Source organism: Miniopterus schreibersii (assembly GCF_964146895.1).
Source record: "Miniopterus schreibersii genome assembly, chromosome: 2".
NCBI lineage: Eukaryota > Metazoa > Chordata > Mammalia > Chiroptera > Miniopteridae > Miniopterus > Miniopterus schreibersii.
Window position 1 is genome coordinate 11,133,496 of NC_138102.1, and position 27,504 is coordinate 11,160,999.

Here is a 27,504-nt window from a genome sequence, read left to right on the forward strand (position 1 = left end):
CCACGTTCTATAAAGTATCGATTCCTCTTACACACATTGAGAAGCTTTATGGCTCTGCAATTTATTTACCTACAGAAGTGTTGAGATTAATTTCATTGCCATGTATTATTAGAGCAGAAGGTATAAGATCAATTGAGGTTTGGTAGCCAATAAACAGTTCTGAAGTTTGGAGGTGACATGTTTTAGAAAGACATTAGCCCACAGAAAAACATTTTCATCTTAAAATATTTCACAGAATTTAAGAAAAGCAAAGTACTAAGTTTCTTGATTCAAGAGCAGGTATATTTATTTTAAGACAGTATAAGAATGTAAGTTGCTTTACAACTATGTTTTATAATAAGAACAATAAGAACAATACACTGGAACTTAAGTTAAATGAATTTCTTAACATTAAACAATTCTGAGAAGTACCACAAGCCTTTCATCATATAGACACTCTGTAAAGAATATAATACTAAAATTTTACGTATAGTTTTATCTTTTCAAAGAATAGTTAGAAGGAAATATTGAGAAAAATAGCATACATGTATTTAGTACATTACTATTCTCAAAGTATTTAACATTTTTCAATTGATGTAAACAACAATCCAATGAGTTCTTTTTATCATTTTAATTAGAGGGGTAAAGTTCACGAGTGATAATACATAAGGAATCATTGTAATTTACTACTTTTCCATTTTAATTGACCAGAATATTTCATTTATTCCCATTTTAATATTATGCTACAGTCTTATAAACAGACGAATATGCATTCACTCTGATAAGCAATAAAGAATAAAGGCTGCATATGTAGTATTCCTTGGGGGAATGGCAGAATTATAAATAATTTTAATGAGATAATTTAGTTTTTAATGTACATTTATTGGACTGTTCTAAATAGCAATTTTTGCATGTATGCAGGATAATATAACTTATAGTCAAAGATAAAAGTTGCACTTTTTCAATTATTTTAGATAGCAAATAATGTTGAGAAGATTCAGGTAAGGTAACATAGGCCTGGCTATGTCAAATGAGTGGATAGGCATTTTCATTTAGTCAATCAATTGAATCAACCTTGAAAGCAGGTGAAATTAAATTACTATACTACATAGAATCCTCACATTTATGAATCACATTTCTATATCAATGTAATAAATAATATCAGATAAAGAATGTAAAAAGTCAAATACTCAATGCTAATAACATTTTCTTGGAAATAACACGACTTTTATAAACAGGCTTATGGACAGCTATCAATTTCACATTTAATAACTTATAAAAACAAAGTCAATATTTCCTATTTTCATAAGCAAAAGCAAGGTAAAAGCTGGAGTGTGTGCAATTTACATTAAATACATCTTGAAAAAAAGATAAATGAACATTTCTACATATAATACATTAACATATTAATTTAAATTCACTGTTCTACACTTGTATGGTATCCTTTTTATAAACTAAACTTTTCAATTGAACAGATTTCCATTAAAGTACTACCAAATTTTCTCCATGTGAAAATCTAATTTTGTTGTTTTTTAATAGAAAGTATTTATTTTCTCTTTTAAGACATATTCTGAAATAATGAATTATATTAAATTATTCATTGACTATTTGGTATCACTTTTCCAAGTGGTCCTTTTCCAAGAAACAATGTATTAACTTCTACCTAATATTTACATAAATCTTTAAGCCACTTTATATTAGTCTTTTACATATTCATTTTGATGCTATAGACATTTACTAACAATGCACAATAAGTTATAGAGTTGTAAGATATTATTTTTACTAGTGTTATTAACATATACCTTCTACAATCAGAAGCAGCATCATGTTAAAACAATATTGACAGGGACGGTGACTAATGCTACAACTACCACTATTCTACCATCAATATATGACTTTTTGAGAAAAAAAAATCTGTATCTTCGATTTCTTTACTGTACACATAAAAGAACACCAGACATTCTGTTGACTTGGTAAATGAACAAAAACTTAAAAAAAACCTTTATATGACTAAAACAATGCATGTTAATTTAGTACTTTTAAAAGTTAAAAGTACAATGTAAACCATCATATTGTACAGTATGTTACTTTCTATTTGTTTTTCAAAACACTTTCAATATTACTAAAAACTAGATAAATAATAGGTACTTATCAACGATTCTAAGGCCCTAAGACAATCTTAAGGAATATTCATTTTCTTAAAGTAAGTTCACAGTCTAAAACCAAAGAAAATGTCATTGTTCATTTTTAAGTGATCTAGATTCCAAGAGATGTACAATATTTGAAGTTAGGCAGATTTCTAATAAGTTTTTAAATATTTAAAATACATTCTTATACGGTCATGGGAAGCATCTCTCTCCTTCTGAAAGGAATGAGGGAGTGCAGAGGTCAGGGCACCGAGGCAAAAGCCCTGCCTGCTAGCACACGGCATCTGTCCTTAGTAAAAAGACGCATTTTATCCGTCTTATGCTGAAGAACTCAGTTCAAGAAAAAAACTGAATTTGCATTTCACCTTTTCCTTCATTTCTGCAAGTTTTGACCTCAGATCTGCTTCTGTTCTCTGAAATTATTGCTTCTTACATTTGTCATGTAGATAATCCTTTAAACTTTGTTTTTCGTGTACCTAATTAAAAAATATATATGTAAGCAATATTTATTTAGGATGAAATTCAGAGGTGATGGCATTAGACAAATATTATTATAATAATACGAAGCAGTAAGGTACATAATATAAACAACCAACAGAAAATATAAGGATCAAAAGACTTAATCATAAAACATTTCCTTTAATTTAAAAGTTCAGTGTTTTGTTTAGTAACCTAATACTCAGTCGTATAAAGGTCTAGAGTAAACGTAGTCATCTTTATCTATGGTCCTGTGTACTACTGTATAGAATCAACAGTGTCAGAGGGACACTATGACAAGTTAGTTGGGAACATTACCTATGTGAACATATATATGGTATGGTCCTACTTTTTTTAATGTTTAGTTTAAGTTCTTACAGGGCAGGATCAAGTTCTCTAAAACAGAGGTTAGGAAGATGTTTTGTTAGCTCAATGACAGTTACCACGTCAGATAAATAATTAACCTACTTGCCACTAAACAGTTTAGATGAGCTCCATAAAACATTAAGCCTCAAAGCTACTCTGCAAAATACGGAATACTGCCGCCTTCTTTGAGAGAGACAAATGCATGGTGGCTTAAGATCCCATGAGTTCTAAGGGGGAAGGAACCTACTTAACTATGTTTATTATATTTCTCTAACTTACTTAACTCAACTTTTTTTAAAGAATAATATGCATTGATATTGCTTGGAACCACTTTGGTAATACTGCTATAGACAAATGTAAATGTTTCAAGCTAGAGAAAAAAAAAATATTTCAAGCAAGAAATATATATTTGCAAGTAGAGACCTTACTAATTGGAACCCACAATCAACCAAAATTTTATAGGTACAGCTGACTTTTAAAAGAGAAAGGGAAAAACAAATCCCTCATTTTGGAGATCAGCAGTAAATCTGAGACATTTCTTTGGGTTGATACAAACTGAACAAACCTCCTGTATCTTCCTCAACTATGGCATTCTACAGTGACACTTTAGAAAATAATAAAGATGGCTTTGCCATCACAGCATGAGGCTCAAACCCTACTTTGTGACTTGCTAGAGCATGTTATCTTGGGCAAATGACTCATTAAGCCTCTATTTCCTTGGCTGTTAAATGAGATATCTGTGAGGATTAAATGAGTCTACATGTAGAACACCTAATACAGAGCCAAACACCTAAAACAACTACAAAAATTAGCTGCTATCATTGTAGCAGATGTTGGGAATCATGATCCTAAAAAATAGTAAAAAATGTTCCTTAGATCACAATGATCCTAGATTATAAAAGTCCAATCTGGAGTTATTATTTTCTATCTACTCAGATACAAAGCTGCAGGTAAAACAAAGTAATTTTTAATCAAAACATTCCAAGAGAATCCCAGTCAGATGAGGATTTATCCAGTTTATTTTTAGATCACAACTTAATAGTGGTAAAGTAGTGCTTTGTTATAATGACTAATTCTTCAACTGAATTACTAAATAAAATAAAATTACTAAAAATCATTAACAGAGAAATTATTAAATTGAATTAGTGACCTAAAACTTAAAAATAAATTGTATTTCAGCTATTTCCTAAATGTCATAGCAGAAAAATAAATTATGACCCTTGCTTTATTGTTACTGAACGATTTTAGACAGAGAAACCAACATACTTATCTGCTATGAAGTTCCTTCTTCAGGCAGGATTTGAAAGTGGGATACTTCTGAACTGTTTTATAACCCTGTGGAACAGAGGATTAAAAAAATACAAATGTAAATCAAGTGTTATGGGGCCACAGACAAACAAAAAATAAAAACACAAAAAAACACAACACCTGAGAGAGAAATACCATGTCAGAAGTTTATAGTCTACTTTATATTTTAATTTAATCTTGCTACTCTAAAATTTTTGAGGAAGAACAAATGATTTTCAATACATGCCCTTTCAGGTATTTGTGCCATCAACTCAAATGTCAACAACTAACCACTAGGTGGCAGTGAAGTACACAGTATCATTACCAAGACAGGTCGGATTTTTAAAAATCTTTAAAAACACTGTCAAAGATGAATCTTGATTTTTTGTATATATAACTTTTTCTCTTTTTAAATATATAATGCTTAGGGATATTCTTACCAAAGAGGGAAGATTGCATATTATAGCTGTTAATAGAAATATATATATTTTTCTTTTTCCATTTTTGGCACCATCCACAAATACATTAGATGTGTAAACTTTTATTGATTCATGCTATATTTCATCCTTTAAACCATATTTGAGAATAAAAAATCATTGAATTTTTCATAATTACTTTGCAGTGTAAAATGGTAACAGGAAGAATGGTTCAACAGACAAAAAATGTTTTTATTTTTTATATAAAAAGTACTGTATATGCAGTGACGTAAGCATCTCAAGTTGCCTAGTGGAAATCTGCATCATATAAGATGAGAAACAGTGATATTTCTTTGTATACTAACAAGTTTCATAGCAAGTGTGTAGATTGAGTTAATCAAAAATATTTGGCAACATTTCCCCCAACAAATTGGGATAAAAACACTGAACTACTTGAATATGAAAATAAGTTATTAAAATTCAAACTGATTTTATATTTTAAAAAGAATCATTTTTTATCACTTCAAACTGTTTTTGAAAATAGGTAGGACCTTATATTTTTCTTTTCAAATATAATATTTCATGTTTATATACTTAAAATTTATATAAATTGTTTCAGAAACTTAGATGGATTTTTTTTCTTTCAGTTTACAAAATAATATCAATAGGCTTGAAATTTATAGGTTTACCCGGAATCCTCTATGGAGTCTGTCTTTCATAATTCCAATAAATTCTTTATAACTTAATTGATCATCTTTGTCAACGTCAAAAATCTTGAAGACTGTGTTCACTAAATGTGGTGAAAGTTTGAGGCCAGTAGCCACATAGACGGCACGCTTAAATTCATCTAGATAAATGTTACAGAAAAGGAGTAAGCCATTATTATTTTTATAATACATACTGATTACTAAAAATTTTTGTAGTTTCAATCGAAAGGGCCAAGAATAGCTGTGTTTTAGTTTAATAATGTATTCATATTCAATGAATGTTTAATGAGCACTTACTATCAGCGACAGACACTTCAGGGGTTATTACAATGAGTAAGTTCTCCGAAAACTCAGTTCCACTGGGAGATGAGAGCCCTGCCCATATAACATTACACAGGGCTGCACAGAAGCGCCACCAAAGCGCTACAAGAGTTTGGGAATGAGTGACTCCTTCTGGGAGTAGTGTGGAGTAGGGACGGGAGAGGAGAGCAGAGATTAGGAAAGGCTACAGTCATGTATTTGAGCCGCGCCCTGAAGGATGGATTTCAGTTTGTAGAGATGAGGGAAACGGCAGATGAGACGACGTGAACAAAGGCACGGAGGGAACAGGAGGGGATAAAGCACATTCAGAAAACAGTGAGCAGTCTGGGCAAGAAAGAGGTGAAGAAGCTCTGCGCAGGGACTTGGAGGTGAGGAACCTGTACATTCGTCAACAGGCAATTGGGGACTGAAGAGTTTTTCACAGCGGGTGTGTCACAGAAAGGTTAACCTGTGTTTTTGAAAGATTATCCTGTGAGCTGTCCAGGAAACATCGGAGAGGGAAGTGGGTATTGGCAGGAATACCAGATCCTTTCGAGAGGTAATAACCTGAATGAAAGTGCTAGCAGTGGCAACAGAAAAGAGAAAGATACATTTCTAGCACCTGCAAGATTTTGACACAAATGATTTTTTCCGTTTCCCAGTTCCACAAAGTAAAAGAACAACTGTCCATTCTGAACCAGACTTTTTTTCCTTTTGTGGCTGACTAGTAGGTTTGTCATGGAAGTAAACATAGGTCTGGGAAGGCAGGGTTCCCAAGGGTTTTGGTTTTAAAACACTAAAATGGGTGGAGTTGAGAATATGTTCTATTTGAACATCAAGACTACACCAATGGTAAAATGACAAATTTTCAGGTATCTTTTCCTCAATGAATAAATGAATGAAGCCATATGAGGGACTCAATCTCTCTGTTTTTGGGAGAGAGAGAATTATTATCAGCACTTACGGGCTACAGTTCGGTTTCTCCCTAGAACTTGGCAATAAAATAACAAGACTGTCCCCTTGGATTACATTTGGGAAATGGCATTTATTATATTATGGCAGACATAGGTCAAATCACATTAAAGACATGAACAGAAAGTCCTTGTATGGCAAGAATATTTTAAAAGGGTACTGCCATGAGGGAAGAAGGTAAAGTGGTCATAGCCACAGAATCCTAGAGAAAGGATGTGACTTGTTGGTCTACCTACAGGGAAAGAAAGAGCTGGTCCTAGGGTGAAGAACACTGAGATCTATGACAGTCATATTTCTTCGTAAATTAAGCAAAATCAACATTCAATTTCATTTATCATTCTTAAAACATGGTTAATGAGTCCATAGCTAAGAAGGGACTCTGTTGACAAAATTCAGGTTTCTCAGCCATCAGGGATTGTGGGTAATATGTATCATCCCATAATGATGGCTGAGGCATGACCAGCTGGTTCTTCTGTAAGTAGACACACATCCTTCAGTGTTACCAGAGGTCATGAGGGTTCTTTCTCTCTGAAGTTTTACAAATATCATTAGCTTTACCCCATAATACAAAATGAAGAACAATAATAATTTTTAAAAATTTAATGGGGTGACATTGGTTAATAAAATAATATAGGTTTCAGGTGTACAATTCTATAATATATCATCTGTACATTGTATTGCTAATATAAAAATTCATCATATTATTATTCCTAAACTTTGCTTAGGGAAAACAGATTTCCCACGGAAGTACACAACAAATTTTCAGGCAATGATGGCTAATATGCTATTATATCTAATTAATTTGCTGGCAAATCCCTAGAAACAATGTAGGATTATGTTTTGCTTTTAATTTTTGAAAGATTATTACTTACCTTGCCCTATAGAACGACTTGCAAAGTTATACATATTCAAGGCTATTGCAAAATCTTCTAGGTTGTTCAAAAACTGGAAAAATGACCTGAATTCATCAAATGTGATGCCCTATATTGAGAGAATATATGTATACATTTTAGTATGGCCAGATTTATTTAAAAAAGTATCTACACTTACTAGAAATAAATAGATTAAGCATGTGCAATATATCTTGCAAGTAAACATTTCCTGGGCACATCCTGAAACCTTTCTCCAAATGGAATGTAAAATTGACTCAGATTTTTCCCTACTGGGCAGTGTTGCTACCACTAGCAATGTTAGGTTAAAATATCTTCAAAATACTGTCATATCAGCACAAAGCTACAAAAAATTGCTGCAATAAAAAATGGACAGAAAAGCTTCAATTCTGAAAATTCTGTATTTCAGGCCTAAATTTTTAAACCCTGAATGTAAATGGGATGATGAAGATAAAAAGAAGAGTTAAAAAACCCCACAAAAACTCCTAAAAAAAGTTTCCGCTGTACATGTACTCCTTAAATGTAATTCAGCATTGTATTACTGTCATTAATGTCTTTATAACGACAATGCAAAATCAAAATAAGCCAACAGTAGTGTACTTATATTTGATCCTGCCATGACAGTGCGGCCAGCACAGTAGGAGGAAGCACAGTGACTGTACATACAGCTCTGGAAGGCCCCACACAGGGCTTGGGGTGGGATCACAGACAGGACTCTAGAGTGTCATTTACACAAAACTGAAATTATTGCCACCCTACGATTACTTGAATGAAACAGGAAAGTTATTTAAAATAAACACCACATATCTCAGATAATACAAATTTGGACATGCAGAGCTGCATTTAATTAATGTGTTCTCCTCCATAAAATTTAAGTAATTGAAAGGAAAAGTAAACCAAAAAGAGCAGAAGGCCAAGAGCCTAGGCTTACCAGATTCAGACCTGAATGTAGGGGAAGGGAAACTAACAAGGCAGCTCTGGAAAGCTAGGGAAAGAACCAGAAGAGTCTATTTCATATAAGCCAACTTCTGATTAAGTGGTTTATTATCAAAATAATATTTATTATCAATTTTTTATCAAAATAATAAGAACAAATTTTGGTATATGTTATTTCCACTTCAATTATAATATCTCTCTTTTTTCAAGGAGAACCCTCACTGTCTTTTCTCTTCACATTTTTCTTTCTCTTTCCTTATATTCAGGGTTGGCTAACTCCAAACCTGAACTCTGCTTTGTGACCCAATCCCACTTGTCATGTTTTCCAAAGAGGACCATTTGAATCAATTAGGGACACTGAGCCAGAAAGGGTTTGTCCTGCTGTGGAGAGCTTGTTGCCAGGGAAACTGGTCACTGCTCTGGTTCTGAATCAGTGAACGCTGTGACCAGCTGCCACAGCAACAGCCTCTGTCTCAGGGTGACAGGTTAATGCTGGTTGAAGTGAAAAACAGGGTGTCAGCAGTGGAGATGACAAGTGGTCAAATTCTGACAGAGGTGGCGTCAAGAGGATTTGAGGATTTGTGTACAATGTGCAGGGGAGGAGTCAGGGACTTTGGCTGCAACAGCCAAGAAGATGGGGTTCCACACATTGAAGCGGGGAAGGTGACGTGTGCAGCCAGATTTCTTGGGACGATCAGTTTTGTTTTGCAGCTACTGAGCCTGAGCTGTCCATGGGACACCCAAGCGGAGATGTGGACTGGGCAGTACAATGCGAAAATCTGAAGTTCAGGGAGGAAGGTTCAGCTGGAGACACAGTTTGGAGGTCTGCACACTAAAGAGTAGTCCTGATTGAGCCTCTGAATGCTAGAGTCAAATATCCAGCTGCCTGCAGAATTCCTTCACTTAGATATCTCATTGGAATCTCAGACTTAACTTATCCAAAATAAAACAACTGATTCTTTCCTAACCCTGAACTTATAGTCTTATTAGCTCAGTAAGTGGCACCAGTTTCACCTGGTGGTTCAGGCCAAGACCTAGGAGGAATTCCTGATTCCTCTTTTTCCTTCATATTGAAGACGAATCTAGCAACAAGTTCTATCAACTCCACTTTTTAAATGACCCAATGTCTGACAACTTTTCCCTACTTTGACTCTGGTCCAATCCATGCATCTCTTTTCTGCACTCCTATAACATCCTAATTTGTCTCTTTCTTTCAAAGCTGGGCCAACTAAAGTCTATTCTGTACTAGCCAAGATGGTCTTTTGAAATATCGGGTCACGTCTGTCTGGCACATGAGTCAGATCACATTTGAGTGTCTCAGTGGACAGCAAACGCTTGCTGAATAAATACTTGCTGAATGAATGAACATGACGCCTATGCTCTAAGGTGAGGTTGGCAAACTTTGGTATTTGCTGTTTCCTCTGCCCACAATGCTGCTCATCCAGATCTTTGCACAGCTCTTTTCTCATAGTCTTTCGGCAAAGCTACGTGTTTAGAACAGCTTTCCATAACAGTACATCTTTTCTACTCTCTAGGACTTTGGGTCCTCTTCATAATATTTATCAGTATCTGAAAATACGTCGTTTAGTTTTTTTTGCCTACTTGTTTACTGTCTCTCTCCACTAAGCACTTCCATGAGAGAAGGATACTGCTTATCTAGTCACTTGATATAGGTGATTTCGTGCCTGCTACATAAACGAATGGAACTTGAGGATTTTAGAAATGCAACGTGCTATTCAAGCAGTACTAGTTGTCATTCTTTTGGAGAGAAGGGATGAGAGTGAAAGAAAGGGAAAGACATAAGTGGGGTGTGATAGCAGTATCACTGGCTTAGGGTCCTGGGTTTGAATCCTTGGGCAAGTGTCTAAGTACCCAAGAGCCTCAGCTTCCCCTTTTCTAAAAGAAAGATGTCAGTATCGGGAAGATGTTTTAAGGATTGATGAGATAGTACCAAAAAATCAATTAGAATCAATGCTGGTTCATTCGCCAAAATTTCCCCTTCTTACTTTAACGATTTGTAGTGTTTATGATGCCTCTATCAATTAGAAGTTTCCAGAAGCTGAATTTAACTTAAAAGAATACTTTTTATTTTGAAATAACTGTAGATGGGAAAAATAGTTCCAAAAACAATACTAACTTCCATCCACCTTTCACCAGGGAATTAAATTTTCTGAGTTTCAGATTTCTGTAAGTTTCCATAATATAGAAGAATTTTGAAAAAGCAGATTCTTTAAGGCCTTAAAAATACCCTAGTAGTTTGACATAGTACAATTTCCAATATTTATTTTTACAGAAGTGTCTATGAATTGGAAAAATTCAGTTTAACATGTAAAACTGATAAAAGACTCCTAATTAAGAGATTATGTAAAACTAATGGCCAAATGCATTGTCGTTTTTTCTCATTCCTTAGGGGATATGGAGAACTGTTAGCACTGTCACCGAGTTCCTATTTTAAACAAAGTCAAACTATTTGCAAAGTTTTTTTTGATAGATTAACTTGATCCCTCCACAAACACAAATAGAAGGCAATATATCTAAAACATCCCATGCTTGAAGGGGTACTTGTAGCACCAGTTCTATTTGGTTGCAATGATGCATTCAAATACCACTAGATAATGCACAACTTCGAAGAATTGCTGACAAAACACTTGCTACTAAACAAATAGACAATCAGTTGTTCCAGGTTCTTAACCACTGATGCATCCAAACTCTTTGAAAAACCTCACTTCAACTGCTGATAAGATCACTCACTCATCAATGGCCATCTCTGAATGATCTTTTACTAAGGATGTTATAGAAATGAGCAAAGTGTGACTGACACGATGTCAATATAAACTGTATAAACTGCTCTATATGAGGTGATGTTTATGTATTAGCCAAAGCATAAAGCTCAGCAGAATTCTCTTGAAAAATGGTATTCATAATCAGAGTAAAACAACTGTTAACAACCTTAAGGGTTTTTAGCACATCTAAGAAAAATATGAATATCTACCCAGAATTTTAAATTAATCAATTTTTTAAATTTAGCCACAACAATTAGGACACATAGGAAAAAAATAAAATATATCCAAAGTATCTACTAATCCACAAAGGAGCAAAGTACTAACAAAGGACAACATGTTTTATAAGCCTATGTAATCACAGTAACACACATAACAAAATAAAGATGGGGGATTAGTACCTTTTCTTCAGCTATACTGTAACGCACATTTTCCAAAAATACCGACGTATTTTCCACATTCGTATATCGTAGGAGAATATGAGCAAAATCTTCTTCGCTGATGGTATTCATCCCGTTAGAATAGGAAAGGAATTCTATTTCCAGAACTTCTGTTTGCAGGTTATCCATGAATCTGTGACAAAAATAGACAAAGAATGAGTAAGATAAATGAAGAGTGAGATAAGAGGTGGCACTCAGCCTCACAGGGCTTTGGCTGCCTCATCTGTAAAATGGGGCTAACCACAATCCCTGCAGGGTAGTGATGAGCCTAAAGGACTTAACGTGTGGTGTCTAGGGTTGACTGCAATGCTTATGAATGAGTAGGAAATAACAATCCAGCCCAGTAGATGTGGCTCAGCGACTGGGCACTGACCTAGGATCCAGGAGATCAAGGTTTGATTCCCGGTCAGGGCACATGCCTGGGTTGCGGGCTCAATCCCCAGTGGGGGGCATGCAGGAGACAGCCGGTCAATGACTCTCATCATTGATGTTTCTGTCTCTCTCTCCCTCTCCCTTCCTCTCTCTGAAATCAATGAAGATAAATTTTCTTTAAAAAAACAATCCAGATATCCAGAGATTTTTTATTTTTCAGTAACTTCCTATTATACTTGATAAAACCACTGCTATACAGGTACTGACAGAAGTGGGTATTTGTTAAACATAGTACCTTTAGTTAAGATGAAAGCAACAAAAAGGCATCACTGAACTAGGTAATTCTAAAGACCTTTCTGGCTTTAGCATGTTAACATTTTCTTCAATACAAATATAAAAATTAGGCTCACCTGTAAAAATCTTCAAAGTTGAGCTCAGCTTTGCCTTTCTTTCCAAAAAAGTGTACAAGGAGTGTAGTATCTGTTACTAAGCTCGTAATGTCATCAACACGCTTTAAAAAAATCACAATTTAAAGGTTAGCTGCAATAAGCAAACAGAATAAAGATGCCCAATATCCCTCAAAGAATTTATCAACACATAAATATCTGAACACAAATATAGTAACATTAGAATGAAAAGTATAAGGCTGTATTAATAAATGCCATTACAGTTAAAATGAAGTTCAACATTAGAAAATAGAAATATGAATAAAACCTATCTTCATCCTCAGAAATTTTTAAAGATATGATTATATATTTTAGGAAGTTTTCTACCTTAAATTATGCATATAGGGTATCTATATTTTAAATTATCTAAAATAGTTTAACTCTTTTAGTAATCATCTAAAAATTGTAGTTTTACTTAAGTAATTTATAGTATGAATTTTCTTAACCTGAAAAATCATTTTTTTTTTTTAGGATGTTCAAAAGAGGTAAATTCTTCAGATGTATTGAACATATGGGGCTGACAAAGGAATGGTCTCAAGCTTTACTAAATAACTTCCTTTAACCATGATACCTTTCTATTGTATTCCTTATTTATGGTATTTTAGGTAGAAGATACTATAATTTGAAAGAGAAACTACAGTAGCATTACTTTGGAATTTACATCATCTATAATTTTTTTTCAAAGAAAAGTCTTACATCATTTTTTGAAAAATTCCAGAGGGTTTTCCTTTCATTCAACTTGATAAACCAAGTTCCAACAATGTATTCTTAAAATAGCTTAGCTACAGTCCTTATAAAGTTCAATGGCCTATGGAAAATCTTCATGCTTTACTTTTATGTAGCTTTGTAGATTTTTCCTTTCTTTTCCCTCCCTCCCTCCCCTTCCATTCCCTTTCCTTCCTTCTTCAGTTGGCCATTAACTCATACCTATCTTAGAAATTCAGGACCTAGATAAGATAGAAAAGATAATGTTGAAGCTTAATGCAAAATTAAAAAAGATTTTTACGTGGTACACTTTTACTTCTTTGTTACTGAAACTACATATGTATATTATGTAGATCGGAAAAAAAAAATGCTTTAAAATGAGAAGTTACAGGAACACCAAAAATGAAGTCAGATCACAGAATTATGGAATGCTTTCTCCAGTGCTGTGATGTGCTTTACCTCAAGACCTAATACACTGGAATAAGATGGCTTTGTTTTACACAGGTTCTAAATAATGACCTCATTCAGCCAGTTTTTCTCATGCCTATGGAGCAGAGCAGATCTTCATTTACAGTCTTTCATCGTGAAAATCTTATTAGACTTAGGTTGCACTTATCCAGATAATCCAGACCCACAGAGGCATAAGTAAAAGTTTGACATTAGAGAAAAAAATTAGAAAATGGGCATGGTGAAAACTCCCCCCTGCACTGAAACAGAAAACTACACCTGAGTCCTTGGTGTCCTGACAGTGTTATATAACTTACATCACAGGACGGCTGGGACAAAAATAGAGCCTCCATCCCTTTGATTCTTGTGCTCATTGTTAAAATAAAATGAATTCAGGTGTTTTCATAACAAAGCAAGAAACTGACCCAAAAGAACCCCACAGGTCATTTACATGACAGCCATTATCTAACTTTGTTTTGATTAAAATTTACTTTAAATGATTTCATCAAAAAGGAAATAAACTAATTAGTAAATATGTGTAAAATAAAAATATGTCAAAGTATTAAAGGGTTTTAAGGATATTCTTTCAACATATTTTTATTGATTACAATGTGATAATCTTATCAAGCTCTATCCAAGGGCCTGTTGGCAAAGGTTCTGAATAAACTATTGAAATTTATTAATGACAAGTAAAGTTTAAAGCAAACAAAAAAGCTTTTAATTTCATCTATAAAACTCAAAATAGTTTTTATACTTCTGGTACTCAGACTGTATTCAACAGTTGTTTTAGAGAAGCTTATACTATACTATAAATTTATTATCAACATTTTGTTTAGAAAGTGGTGTCTGCTGTGGCATATTAAATTTTCATTATAATGTGGTTTTACTATAACTGAAAAACATCTATTGTTAGAAACAGCTCTGGCAGAAGAATATGAAAGGCTAGTCTCAAATTTACCTACAATATTTGAAGAAAAATGCTTACCTCAATATTTACATTTTAAATATATAAGAAACAAAGAAATACAAATAGATTTCTAAGCCTTCTTTCTGAACCAATTTGAATCCTGAAATACTGACACTGTAAACAATTCAATGTCACACTGGTGTCAGCAGTAACCTATAAGAAGGAATCAGAATGCCTTGTAACTTAACCATAGTTAATTCTCAGTTATCATCTCTAATGTGGAGGGTGGTAACAGAGATAATTCCCAAATGATCATTTTCCTTTGGAATACAGTAGGTTTTGTTTTCTTCTTTTTCTTTTCTACTTTCTCTTCTCCATCAGATTTACTTTCATGATGTTTGAATCAATTCATTAATTAATTTAGCATTTTATAATCAGAGTGTCATTGGCTGCAGCCAATAGTGTGCTCGTGCGCTGGCTCTCATGGGGAAAAAGCCTGATTTGTAGAGTTTTGCCATTTCTATGGTATTAATACTCCTATCAGGGGCACTCTCAAAGTGCCAGTGGAACTTAACAGAATGATGAGCTGGGAAGAGATGTACAGAATTAACTGTGGGAACCCCCAAAAAGCGAGCTCCAGCACACCTCTGACAGAGTGATAAATATCGTCAAAAGATCCTATCATCATTTATAATCTTTGAGTGTATATAAGAGCTGACTGGTCTTCTGATATTAAACCTCCTAGGATATAATTAAATTCAACATCTAATTAACAGATTGTTTCTAACTGTGAGAATTTCTAGCAGAATGAGATATTAAAAATAGTTTTGAGGTTGTGAGGTGGACAGTCTAGTATGGACAGAGACAACAGTGACAGGACTTAACTGGAAGAGAGGCCACAGTGGCTTGTAGGGACATGAAGGGCAGTGTCCCAAGTTGCTCTTACTTTTAGGCAGTGACAAATAAAGGCTCACCGTAGTGTCGTTACTTTGTGCCTGCACACATGATCACAGAACTAAGCACTTCCAATGTGTGCCTGCACAGATGATCACAGAATTAAGCACCTCTAAATTATCTGTACATGGAGCATTTATTACCACTTCATGCCTAAAAACAGCTCAAATTTAAAAGGTAATTTTAAAAGATTAATTGCTCATCATAATTATATCATATTGATATATCAAGCACAGATTAGAGATAGGGAAAATGCTTTATTTGTTTTGGGATTTTAAAACTGAGTACAATTGACAAAAACTGAGCATTTCTAAGTGTTTGCCTTAGTCCAGAGGTGGCAACTGAGTAACACTGTATATATAAATAACAGAAATTACACCTGATTCAGTTTACTTCTCTAGATATTTTTAGGTATAACTTTTAAAAGTCAAACTTTAGAAAAAGAAATGAGAAACCAACTTTACAAAGAAAAAGCTAATGAAAAATATATCTCTTAGTATTTACTGAAAAGTCCTTTGTGGTAAGACTGATAATCATCTCAAAAAAAGTTCTTAAAAATTCTTAATAGAAAACATAAAATAAGCCCTGGCCGAGTAGCTCAGTGGGTTAGAGTATTGCCCCGATATGCCAGCGTTGCAGGTTAGATCCCTGGTCAGGTCACAAACAAGAATCAACCAATGAATGCATAGATAAGTGAAACAACAAATCGATGATTCTCTCTTTCTCAAATCGATAAAAAAAAGATTCTTATAAAACCCCCATAAAACAGTGTTTAATCTACAAGACATAGCCCATTGTTTAAAATGACAAATCCCTATTAACAGCAGTATAATCAGAGTGGGTGGTGGGGGCAATCTGAGTGCAGCAATAAGGTGTGTCTCTCTATAAAATTCCAAAATAGCATGAATAACGGTCAGTCTACTTTTTATTTTCCGTGCACTGGCAATCCTAAACAATGTCAAGGTGAATGTCCTTCCTTTCCTTGACTGACTGCTCCTACCACACCTGCTCTACACTAAGCTACTCTCTTACTATTAGAAAATTTAATTTTTTAAATCTACTGTTAACTCTAAAGCATTAGAGATCTTTTACCGAAGTTAAAAGTTTCATCGTTTCATATAACATTTCAAGTTATAAGGTTAGAATCTGTGAAACTCTAAAATAGTATTTTCAAATTTTCTGAAAGTGATCCTTAAGTTAAAAATAACAGTTTCCTCTTAATTAAGTTGGAAAGTTGTGTTTTCTACAACAAGCAAGTTAATTTAACAGAGGCTATTACAGGTGACCTTGCAGCCTCTGCCGCACAGCTGACATATTCAAACACACCACTTGTATACAGAAACTATAGCTTTACTGGAAGAAGGAAAAATGTAAAATATATTTTTGGTTCCATTATTACAACTAAAATGAAATGAGGATGAGATTAACAAAATGGGAAGCAGTACGACGACATGGTTAGGGTTTAATTATACCTCTGCGAGGTCTGAGAAGAGTGCTTGGCTTGTGTTCCGTCTCAGTGTATCCCAATAGCTTCTGGAGACAAGTTCCTCGGCATCTGTTTTAAGTACCTGTAGGAGTTTTAAGAAGCACAACTGAAATCTAAAGAACAGTCATAAAGAATGATAATTTATACACTTTAAATCTCTCCTATCCAAGAAAGGAAAACACATTAGCTTCCCTTTTTTGTTTTCTGCTGCACACAACAGTATTCTATTACATTGCTGGTAAACCCAGGGTATTTTCAAAGGTGTAATGGTATATAACCACTCTTTCTAAGTACAATGTGGCTTTGTCAAAAAGAATCATAGTCTTCACCCCCTCCCCCACGCCCTTCTACTGAAACATGCATAACTTCTAAGAAAGTGTGAAAAAAAAATTTCATTCACACCTAATGTGAAGTAAATTCACTTGTAGAAGAGCTGGGGAACTTTGTAGCAACTAATTAAAATCACGATTAATTTAAAAATGAATTATTGTTGGCTAGCATACATTGTGTTAATGCATCAAAGAATCAAAATGACCATATCCACACTTTAGAGAAACAAAATTTAAAGTCATTCAAAACTTGTCAAAAAGAAATAAGCCAGTTTAAGTCAAACTACTCAAAGCTACGCAGGGATCTGATAGGTGTGTCTGTTGTGAACAGACAAGGTACTTTCTGCTCTGCTAGGAGGACAGAAGGCAGGCTCCTACCTCGGCACTGGCGGGTCTGAAGAAGGCCATATCAACTAAGAAGTATAGTCTAATCTCCATATGAAAACGCAGAACTACAAGCTCACGAGTTTATAGGCTCAAAGACAGTTAAATGCACATTTCTGTCCTGATTTAAGAGGGAAGGCCTCGCAGGTTCTCGGGCTTGGTGTTTTTCTGGTTATCGTGAGAAGATGACGCTGCATGGTACACTTAGAAGTGAGAGGCTGATGATGAGAGAACTTCTATTCGTGTGTGTTAATTTTTAAAAGTCCAACGCCACTAATAAAATTATAACCCAGCCCAGCCGGGCGCGGCTCAGTGGTTGAGCATCAACCTAGGATCCAGGAGATCGTGGTTTGATTCCGGGTCAGGGCACAGGCCCGGGATGCAGGCTCGATCCGCACCAGGGGCGTGCAGGAGGCAGCCGATCAATGACTCTCTCATCAATGATGTTTCTATCTCTCTCTTTCCCTCTTCCCTTCCTCTCTCTGAAATCAATAAAATTATATTAAAAAAAAAAAAAGAGTACATGTGGAATATCATTTACAGAACTCCCAACTTTGTGAGGAGGAGTCTGAAACTCATAACCCTCTTTGAGAAACATCATGATACATTCATATATTAAACATATCTAATGTCATCTTATACCAGACTTTTGTATATATCATTGGCAATAGGCAGGCATCAAAGGTTTTAGAAAAAAATTTGGAAGAAATACTGAAAACTAAGAAAAGTCTATCCATTAACATACCTCTGTATTAGAATTGAGAAAATAATGTATATCAGATATGTAGATCTAGTTCTTAAAATACCTGTGTTTGCAGGAGCACAGTTTGAAAATCTGTTCCATAATTTGTATTTTATTCTTTAAATACTGCTGAAAATTATAAAATTTCAATTGTTTACGAGAGTTGTTGTTCACTCACTTTTCTTTATTTTAATCTAAAGTTAAAGATATACAATTACTCTGTAAATTTTATTCTCATAAATCTAGGAAGGAAATAAAACATTTTGACTTGGTTGCATCTTATTATATTCAATAAATTGCTAAACATTTTCAGTAGCAGATACAGCTTTATAGAATGAAATAACATTATCAAGTATATCAGGTGAGGGCTATTCACATAAAGAACATTGAAAGTATTGTACATACACTATTAGTAGGTGAATGGTATCCATACAGTTGAAGACGCTGACATAGAGCACAAAGGGCCAAATGAGGTGTCAAATTTCAGAATGAACCCAAGTATTGCAAAAGAAAAAAAGAAAAAGACGACAAAATAATCAATTAGAAGGGCAAATCATTATGCTACATTCTATATAGAGCACACACACAAGTGGGATAAATGTTAAAGATGAGTAGCAAAGTTTAAAAAATCTCATATAATTAAAACATTAAATGAATCTGTGCCCATTCCAACCATTTTCATTTTCTGATAGAGAAAGTTGTAACATTCCTCCAAAGCATGCAATTTTATTTAGATATACTTCAGCAATTCTATATGCCACAGAGGGGAAATCTAAATGTAGCATCATGGCAGTGGAAATGGTATGAGACCTGTGATGGAATTTTGTCCTGCCCTTATTAGTGCCATGACCTTAGGCAAGTCAATAAGTCTGATTGTTTTCTCATCTGTAAAACAGGTATGGTACTTACCTGAGAGAAACATAATGAGGACCAAATGGAAGTAAAATTTATAATAGTTATAGCACAGAGCTTAGCACATGAGTGTCCCAAGAAATGTTGTGTTCATTTCTGCTCTCCCTCTGAAGCATAGTTAATTTTATTTGGCATGTAAATATTTTTAAATTTGGTTTTAATTTTGATTTGGGTATGTAAATATTCAGTTCAAGTAGCTACGTGTTCTACTAATTCCTTTTTGAGTGTTTATCTCACATACTGCTAAGTGGATACATGTTTTAGCTCATTTACAAATACCCCACAACAATCACATGTGATCATTACTCCTCTGATCCCCTTTGTAAAAATGAAAAAACTGAGCCACAGAGATGTTAAAAACCTTTTTCAAGGTTACCCAGGTAATGAAGGGCAGCGCTAATATTCAAACCCTGAAAATCTGGCTCCTGAGCCTGTGCTATGCTGTCTCTCTGATATAATCCATATATTTTCACTATAAACTAAAATTTAATTGCTTCAAAACTAAAAAATCTCATTAGTTCATATTTGCATTATTTAAAATGTGACAAATATTAGTAAGTTACCACTAACTGTCATTAAACACTGTAACAAACATTTGTAGAGAGCTGTATTGTCATAGAGGGCTAAGGCTGTTTTAAGAAATAGTCTCATAGCTAAATTAGGTAAATGAGATTTCACGAGCACTAATTAAACTATGTAAGATAAATACATGTGAGGTCTCCATAGAGATCAATGATTTTAGCATGCATTCCTTTACATAGAAATAAGTTATATACTACTTCTAACTAATTTTTACTTGTTCTTTAAAATAAGTCTCCTTCCCCATAGAGCTGTTAGGGAATGCTTCACCGATCAATAGGCATATAAAATAATACAATTTTGGGTATGCTGATATAATTTAGATTTCATAATTCAGATACACTTTCCCTAACTAATCCAAGTTAATGATGTTTTACTATGTCACTATTACAGACTAATTACATTAAGTCACTATTAAATTTACCTTACCTGGGATACAATGAAGTTCAGAGCCAAGTTTTGTGCTGACCCTAGGTTTTCCCAATTTGAGTTGTCTGCTATTATTTCTCTTTCCTCTATCCCTCTGTTACTAGACTTATATATTTTAGTAAATGTTAATGATTATAATAGTATCTATTGTACTTTGACTGGAAGATCCATAAGTCCTTTCTGGAAGTAGTATAAATAAACAAATAAATAATACATTTAAATTGCTATCCACTAAAATATGATTTACTTTATCAATAAGGTGTATCATGATTAATTAGCATAATTCAATCTCCTAAATGATATTTTAACTTGTCTATCCAGTCAATTATAGCTACTAATATATCAAAATTAAAATAATTGTTTACTCTTTCAATATATTATCTACAGGAAATAAAATTTATGAAGGTATTTAATTCTCTAGTGTTATTTGCTAAGACTCTAAAAAATTGCGTTTATGGGGCTAATTCATATAGGATTTATTGATCACAATTTGAAAACCATGAGACCTGAATTAGAGAACTCTTACTACCCCTTTAATACTTGGCTGACATTGTAATCAATGCTTTGATTTTTTAAAGAGGGCTTTCCATAAGTTTTGTCAGTTAGTATATTGGGGGTGGGTCGATAGATACTGACATAGCAGTCAAACATCCCATGAAATAATATGTATTGCATAATCCCAATAATCTGCTTTTATTAATATAAATATAAATACACACTTTATAAATCTACTGGGATTGAATATGGCACCCATCCTCTACAAATAATATATGTTTTTTAAAAAACTAATACATAGCCCCAGCCGGGTGGCTTGGTGGTTGGAGCACTGTCCCTGGACACCACAAAGGTTGCAGGTTTGATTCCTAGTCAGGGCACATACCTAGGTTGCATGTTTGATCGCCAGTCAGGTACATGCGAGAGGGAACCAATCGTTGTTTCTCTCACTCTCTGTCTCCTTCCTCTCTCTCAAATCAGTAAACATATCTTCCAGTGAGGATTTAAAAAACAAAACCAAAATCTGACACATATACTTATAACAATGAGAATAAAAATCTTGTAACTCTCTGAAGTTAATTATTTGAATTCCTGGTAGACCAACGCAAGTCACTAATTTGCAAATGAAAAAATTATTTACATGCCAACAAAATTCACCATGTTTCTGCTATCTAAGTACTAGATGAAGAAATATGCTATAGTGAGTAAAAGTGTAGATTTTGGAGTTGGCCAGCCATGGGTTCAAATTTTGGCTTTGCCATTTAATAGCTATGCAATTTTGAACAAGATATTTAACCTTTCCAACTATCTGTTTCTGTATCTATAATTACAGATAATAAGAGAACTGCTGGGTAGATTAAATGAGAAATTGCATGTGAAGCATCTAGTATAGTGCCTGGTAGTAAGGTCTCAGTACCTGTACCTGTTATTTTTTTTTTATGTGAACCTGGGATGTTGTCAGGTTGAAAAATTTGGGGCAAGCAAAAGTAGGAAAATGGAGTGAAATGTTGCTTAATTCTACCTTCACTGTAAGAAGAAATCAACACCCCAGAAGAAGAATCTATAATACATACTTCTAAGAATGCAAAATAACATTATTTCCCTGTTTTTGCTTCAACATTCATATTGTTATAGTACCACTAAATTCACTCACATGTGTAATTAAATCTTTGCAATTCACCTTTAAATTTTATATGCATAATGATCTGTATTAATCTGGATTAATCAAATCTCATGGATAACAACAATATGAATAAAAATGATTTCATGAATGTAATTATGGATACAGATGTGTAATATCAATATTTGATAAAAATACTGATATCGATGCATATCAATACTGAAGCAATTTTTCTACATAAGAACTTCAGAAAGGTTTCAAGAAAGGTACAGCTCCAAAGTTACAGACTTTAGTTATTATTTTCAACATAAGTAATTCTTATGTAGAAAGCCCACCTCTAACTACTATAAATTATTCTTACCAGCAGTGCACGCTTTTCTTCATCTCCTTTAGTTTCTCTCTTTTCATTTTTTTTCCTGAATATCTCTTGAAGCTGAAAAGGAAATCAATCAAGAATCAAATATCAAACAAGAGTTTCTGGGTACCTACCTACCATCCAATACTAGGGACATTCTAAAAACAAAGAAAACAGCTAGCTTCATCCACAAATAACATTAAAAGTACTATAGATATATTTTCTGAAACCAATTTTTTTTCCTGAGAGAAAGAATTTTATCTCTAAGACACAAAGACATGGAGTTTGTAGCACACACATAAAAAGAGATGAAGCCCACTGGGGTATAAAGAACATTGGAATAGAACTCAGGGCCTTTGGTTTGCGTCCATCTTCTGTTACACACTAATTTTATGGTGGTGGACAGGTCACTTAACCCTTGCTAGGCTCCAGTTTGCTTATTATATTAAATTAAGATGGACTAGATGACCTCTAAGGTCTTTTCAGTAACTGAGCATTGTGGTGGGAGCATGGGATCTGCATATAAACCCTTGAGCAAGTTACTCTAATTATTCAAGGCTTGTTTTCCGCATCACGAAGATAGTGATAATGCCTTACCTTAGAGGACATTTCCCCCCCTCTGGCTTTATGGAGGTATAACTAACAGGTCTTATATGAATGCTGTGCAGAGTAAATACCACAAGTAATTACTTAGCACACTGCCTGTTACATAGTAACTTCTCAATAACTGTAGCCATTATTATAAATGGCATTATTTCCTCTCTAAAATCCTCTTTTACAAATGGAAGCCTAATCCTATCTCTATTAAGTTTTCTGGTGAGGCTGTTGTTCTTGTCTGTGTGATGTAAACAGCTATCTTAATTCTTCATTTCATTTTGTATGGCAGTAGTTGAAAGTGAAATAAAATGTATTACCTCCCAAAATATGAAATAACAAAAATACATTACAAAATACAATTTATTAACATAATTTATTTCCATGCTTTTTCTTAGTGGAAAGTTTTTTAGCAAAGGTAATTAATAACCACTTTGTAAATAGGCACGAGAATCACAGATTTTAAGCCTCTACAAATAACTTAGCCAAACTCCACCTTCTGCTTTCAGAACTCTTTGCTGTTTACAAACAACCAACATCATACATGGGGCAGCAGTACAGCCACAGCTTTAAAGAGAGGGCAGCTTTAATGAGTTGGAGTGGAAACAAAAGTTCTACATAATCATTTTTACCTCCCATCTTCACAAAGGGACAGTATTCCAAAAGACACAGGCAACTTCCAATGGACTGAGTTCCAAAGGTCAATCTTTAAGTCAGTGGGGTGTAACTTGGCAGTGTTGCCACAGAAAGACTACTGATAATTATTTAGATTACTAGGCCTATTTTGAAAATCCTAAAATATGTTAAGAACATATCTCTGTCTTTGTAATGAAACTGAACACTCTCACCTCCTGGCCATCCTGAAAATGACTAGAGTGAGGGGTGCTCCATGGCTCCAGCTTCAATGGCTTGGCTCAGGGACTGTACCACGGGACAAGGGCTACGTGGGCATTAGATTGAACCTTTTGATAGATACCAGTAAGTACTCAACTTGCCTCCTTTTGAATGGTTACTAATTAGCTTTTGTTGAGGATTTTTATCTCTTCTCTTTCCTACCATGGAAAAAAATGATTTCATAGTTTTTCTTCCATGTTCCAGTCTCTGAATAAAATAGTAATGAGGTTTTCTGAGGGATTTTTTAGTAGCTTGTTACAAAGGAAAAATAGGAAATAAAATGGCTATATATATGTTAGTTTTTACTAGGAGAGTATAGGTAAACATAGAGTTGAACATAAATGCTAAGGGTAGATTGTGTTAATGTAAGGAATAAATTAATATTAATCTCTATTTTGGAGAGAAAAAAATGAAATAGGTATTTTGCCACAGAAGAAGGTGCAGTAATACATGGGTAAAAAGAAACTAGAAAAATTCTGGAAGGCAGGGTGGGGGTGATAAGATGAAGGATAAGATGAATGACGTTGCCAGACCAGCACCAAGGCTGCACCAGTCAGGTGAGCAAGATCAAAGGACAAACACCGAGAGGCAGTCTCACTCCTCTCTCTTTAGGCCAGCCTTCCGTCAGAGGCAGGAGAAGAGAATAGGAAAATGGGAGCAAGACTGGAATATAGCAGAAACAGATGAGAGAGAAAAGGAAGAGCAACTATCCTCAACCCTGTGATGAGAGGGGAGGAGCACTAACGGCATATGTAACACCACAGGATTGCCTGTTGTCCACGCAACAGAAAATGTTCGACACATTTCAAACTTCCAGAAAAATATGTAAACAACTATGATCATCTTTATACATGGAATACAATTTATATTTTTACAATGTAAAAATCATTCAAAGTACATGTGAATATACTTCTTTATTAAATTAAGGTGAAGACATCAAATTTTCACTCTTTTTTCTACAACACTATTTCAGATAATGCAAAAACAAAATATAAGGAAACAATATTTAACTACTGATAAAATTTAGCATATAATATACATACCACCAAAAACTCCTTTTTGTCCACCATCTCATTGCCATCAGTGTCAAACATGTTGAAAGCTATTCTAAAACCTGCATGTGGCTCTGAAAAGACAGAAGAGTATTTGGGCAAATGGCTTTAAATTATAAAATCCATATTAGTTGTAAGCAGTTATTTATATTTGGTACAGAAATATTTTCTTCAACCAAGAAACTGAAAGCAACATGTTACTATCAGTTAAATATAATTAAAGTTGTATATAAGTATACACACGTCTGCTTCATATATTAGCACATTTAGTAACAGAATTGATAATATACTTTAAAAATATTGTGTGATACTTGTTGCATTGCACTGACAGTAACATTTGGCTACCTCCCTTCTAAAAATAAATATGACACAGTAAACTAGTCCAAATTCTGGGGAAAATTATAATGGAAATGACCTATGAAAATAAATGTCAAGCATTAGAGATTACATATTTGGGTTTAAACTTTTAGAGGCTTCAAAACCAGAAAAATGAAATAAAAGGCTTAAATAATTAATTACCAGTTACCCCCAAAATACAAGGAATAATTACTTTTCTGAAAGAGACAGGCTTTCACACCCTATGAAAGGCTTTAATTTCGTGAATCTAGAAAGAGGTTCAATCCTCTCTCTCTTTTCACTTCTAAAATATAAAAAAGAAAACTTGGACACAAGAAAACCTGAACATGTTAAAAGAGCTCAGTGTACATGCCTTTTACAAAACACTTGACCTATTCTTTTGAGATGACTGGCAAAAAGTTTAAAAAGGGACCTCCCACAGCTACACTTGCCACTACCTGTTGTGAAATCTTGAATATAGCAAAAGAGAAGCGCATAGACCTACTTTCTTAACCAGTAATAACTGTCTCTGAAAATAAAGGAAATAGAAGCCAATCTTTTATGCAAGTTCATTTATTGCATGTATTTTAGGATTCTAAATTTACTTTCATTATTATTCACTTGAGAAAGAAAGAAAAAGCTACACTATCTCTAATGACCAAGTTTTAAGCTTTAAAAAGACCATGAAAATACAGAGAGAGAAAGGATGCCCTAACAACCATTGTTTGGAAGGGAAAATAAAGTCAAAATAATAAAAAGTAAAGAGAAGAAACTATAGACAGGTAACAGAATATCTAACCCACCTCCTGCCAGCCCTCTTTTCACATTTTTCTTGATTCTAATCTAAACAATATCCATAATTTTAAAATTCAAACTTCTAGAAGTTTCTAAGAGGGGTCCTGAACTCCAAAAGATTTATAGCATCCCAAAGTCTTTACCTTTCCATAGTAAGCAAAAACCACCATATGTGTTTTTCCAACACCCTTAAACCATACCTCGTCCCATCTCAACACATGGCTTTCTTAACTAGTTCTGTTTTAGTCTTACCTATCGCTCTACTGGTTTAGGTACTTTTAACTTCGAATTTAGTATCCACAGTCACTCTAGCTAACAAGGTAACTTTTTACTGAGTCTTTGGGATACTTTTTGGCACCCGCTCCTCTAATTTTCATGCAGCATTCATCATCAACTGAACTCAAGTCATCATCATCTTGTTTCCATATATCTCCACAAATCCCCACAAAGGGAAATTCTGCTGCAGATATTCTTTCATTCTTTTTCTTTTTTTAATCCTTACCAGATGGTATTTTTTCCATTGCTTTTCAGCGAGAGTGGAAGGAAGAGAGAGAGAGAGAGATTGAGAGAAACATCGATGTGAGAGAGACACATCGATTGGTTGCCTCCCGCACTTGCCTTGACTAGGGCGGGGGATCGAGCCTACAACCGAGGTACGTGCCCTTGGCTGGAACTGAACCTGGGACCCTTCAGTCAACGGGCCAACGCTCTAACCACTGAACAACCACACCGGCCAGGGCACAATATTCTTTCATTCATGTCTTTCTTTACTCAGTCACCAACTATGTTTTAAAGGCTACCATGTGTCAAACACTGTTCGTGATACAAAAATGGACAAAAAAGGGAAAAAACTTTACCTTTATGGACCTTCCACTCAAGGTGGTGAGACAGACAAGAACATGTAAACCTATAAACAAATACTTTCAGACACCCCAAGTGCTACGCAGAAAAGAAAACCCTGTAAAGGGATAAAAGGGAGAGATGGGGCAGGGAGCTAGTTTAGAAAGGATCACAAGGATCTTGAGCAAAAGCACTAAAGGCAGAGGGAGGAGAAAGTGCACACTTCTGAGGTGGGAATAAAGGAATAGAAAGGTCAGGTGGCTGGAGAACAGTTCCACCGTTAAACGCACTGAAATTTAACTGAAAGCCTTAGTAAACCATTCATATAGTTTATAAGAATTGCCGCATATAAGAGGAAGATAAAAGTGAGGCTGTTTGAGGATGTATGATGGGCATTCTGATAGGGCTACTAGTTAAAAGATTCATTCTTCCACACTAGTCTTGCAGAAAATGTGATTAAATGAGTGTAGCAGGAAATTTACGAATCACTACAAGTCCTGACGTTCAGGCTCCCATGTAGATTAAACCTGACCTTTAGGCTTTCATATAGATTAAACCGCAGGGATTGATATACGATAGCAAATTTATAATTTATGAACATTTTACTACTATACTGTAAGCCATGATAATATTT

The 27,504-nt window shown here is 34.4% G+C and overlaps 1 protein-coding gene across 1 annotated transcript in view; it reads right to left on the reverse strand.

The window, feature by feature from the left end:
- Positions 1-266: 266 nt before the first annotated feature.
- The window catches only part of MICU3 (mitochondrial calcium uptake family member 3), a 53,032-nt gene continuing 25,794 nt past the window's right edge, over positions 267-27,504 (reverse strand). The window contains exons 6-15 of the mRNA XM_081130731.1: positions 24,891-24,973; positions 22,366-22,437; positions 18,875-18,913; positions 17,001-17,096; positions 12,480-12,580; positions 11,659-11,830; positions 7,524-7,632; positions 5,362-5,519; positions 4,236-4,304; positions 267-2,602 (exon numbers count right to left, since the gene is read on the reverse strand). Of these exons, the coding sequence (XP_080986857.1) occupies positions 4,236-4,304; positions 5,362-5,519; positions 7,524-7,632; positions 11,659-11,830; positions 12,480-12,580; positions 17,001-17,096; positions 18,875-18,913; positions 22,366-22,437; positions 24,891-24,973 (899 nt within the window). The 3' untranslated portion in view covers positions 267-2,602. The remainder of the gene's footprint in view (positions 2,603-4,235; positions 4,305-5,361; positions 5,520-7,523; positions 7,633-11,658; positions 11,831-12,479; positions 12,581-17,000; positions 17,097-18,874; positions 18,914-22,365; positions 22,438-24,890; positions 24,974-27,504) is intronic.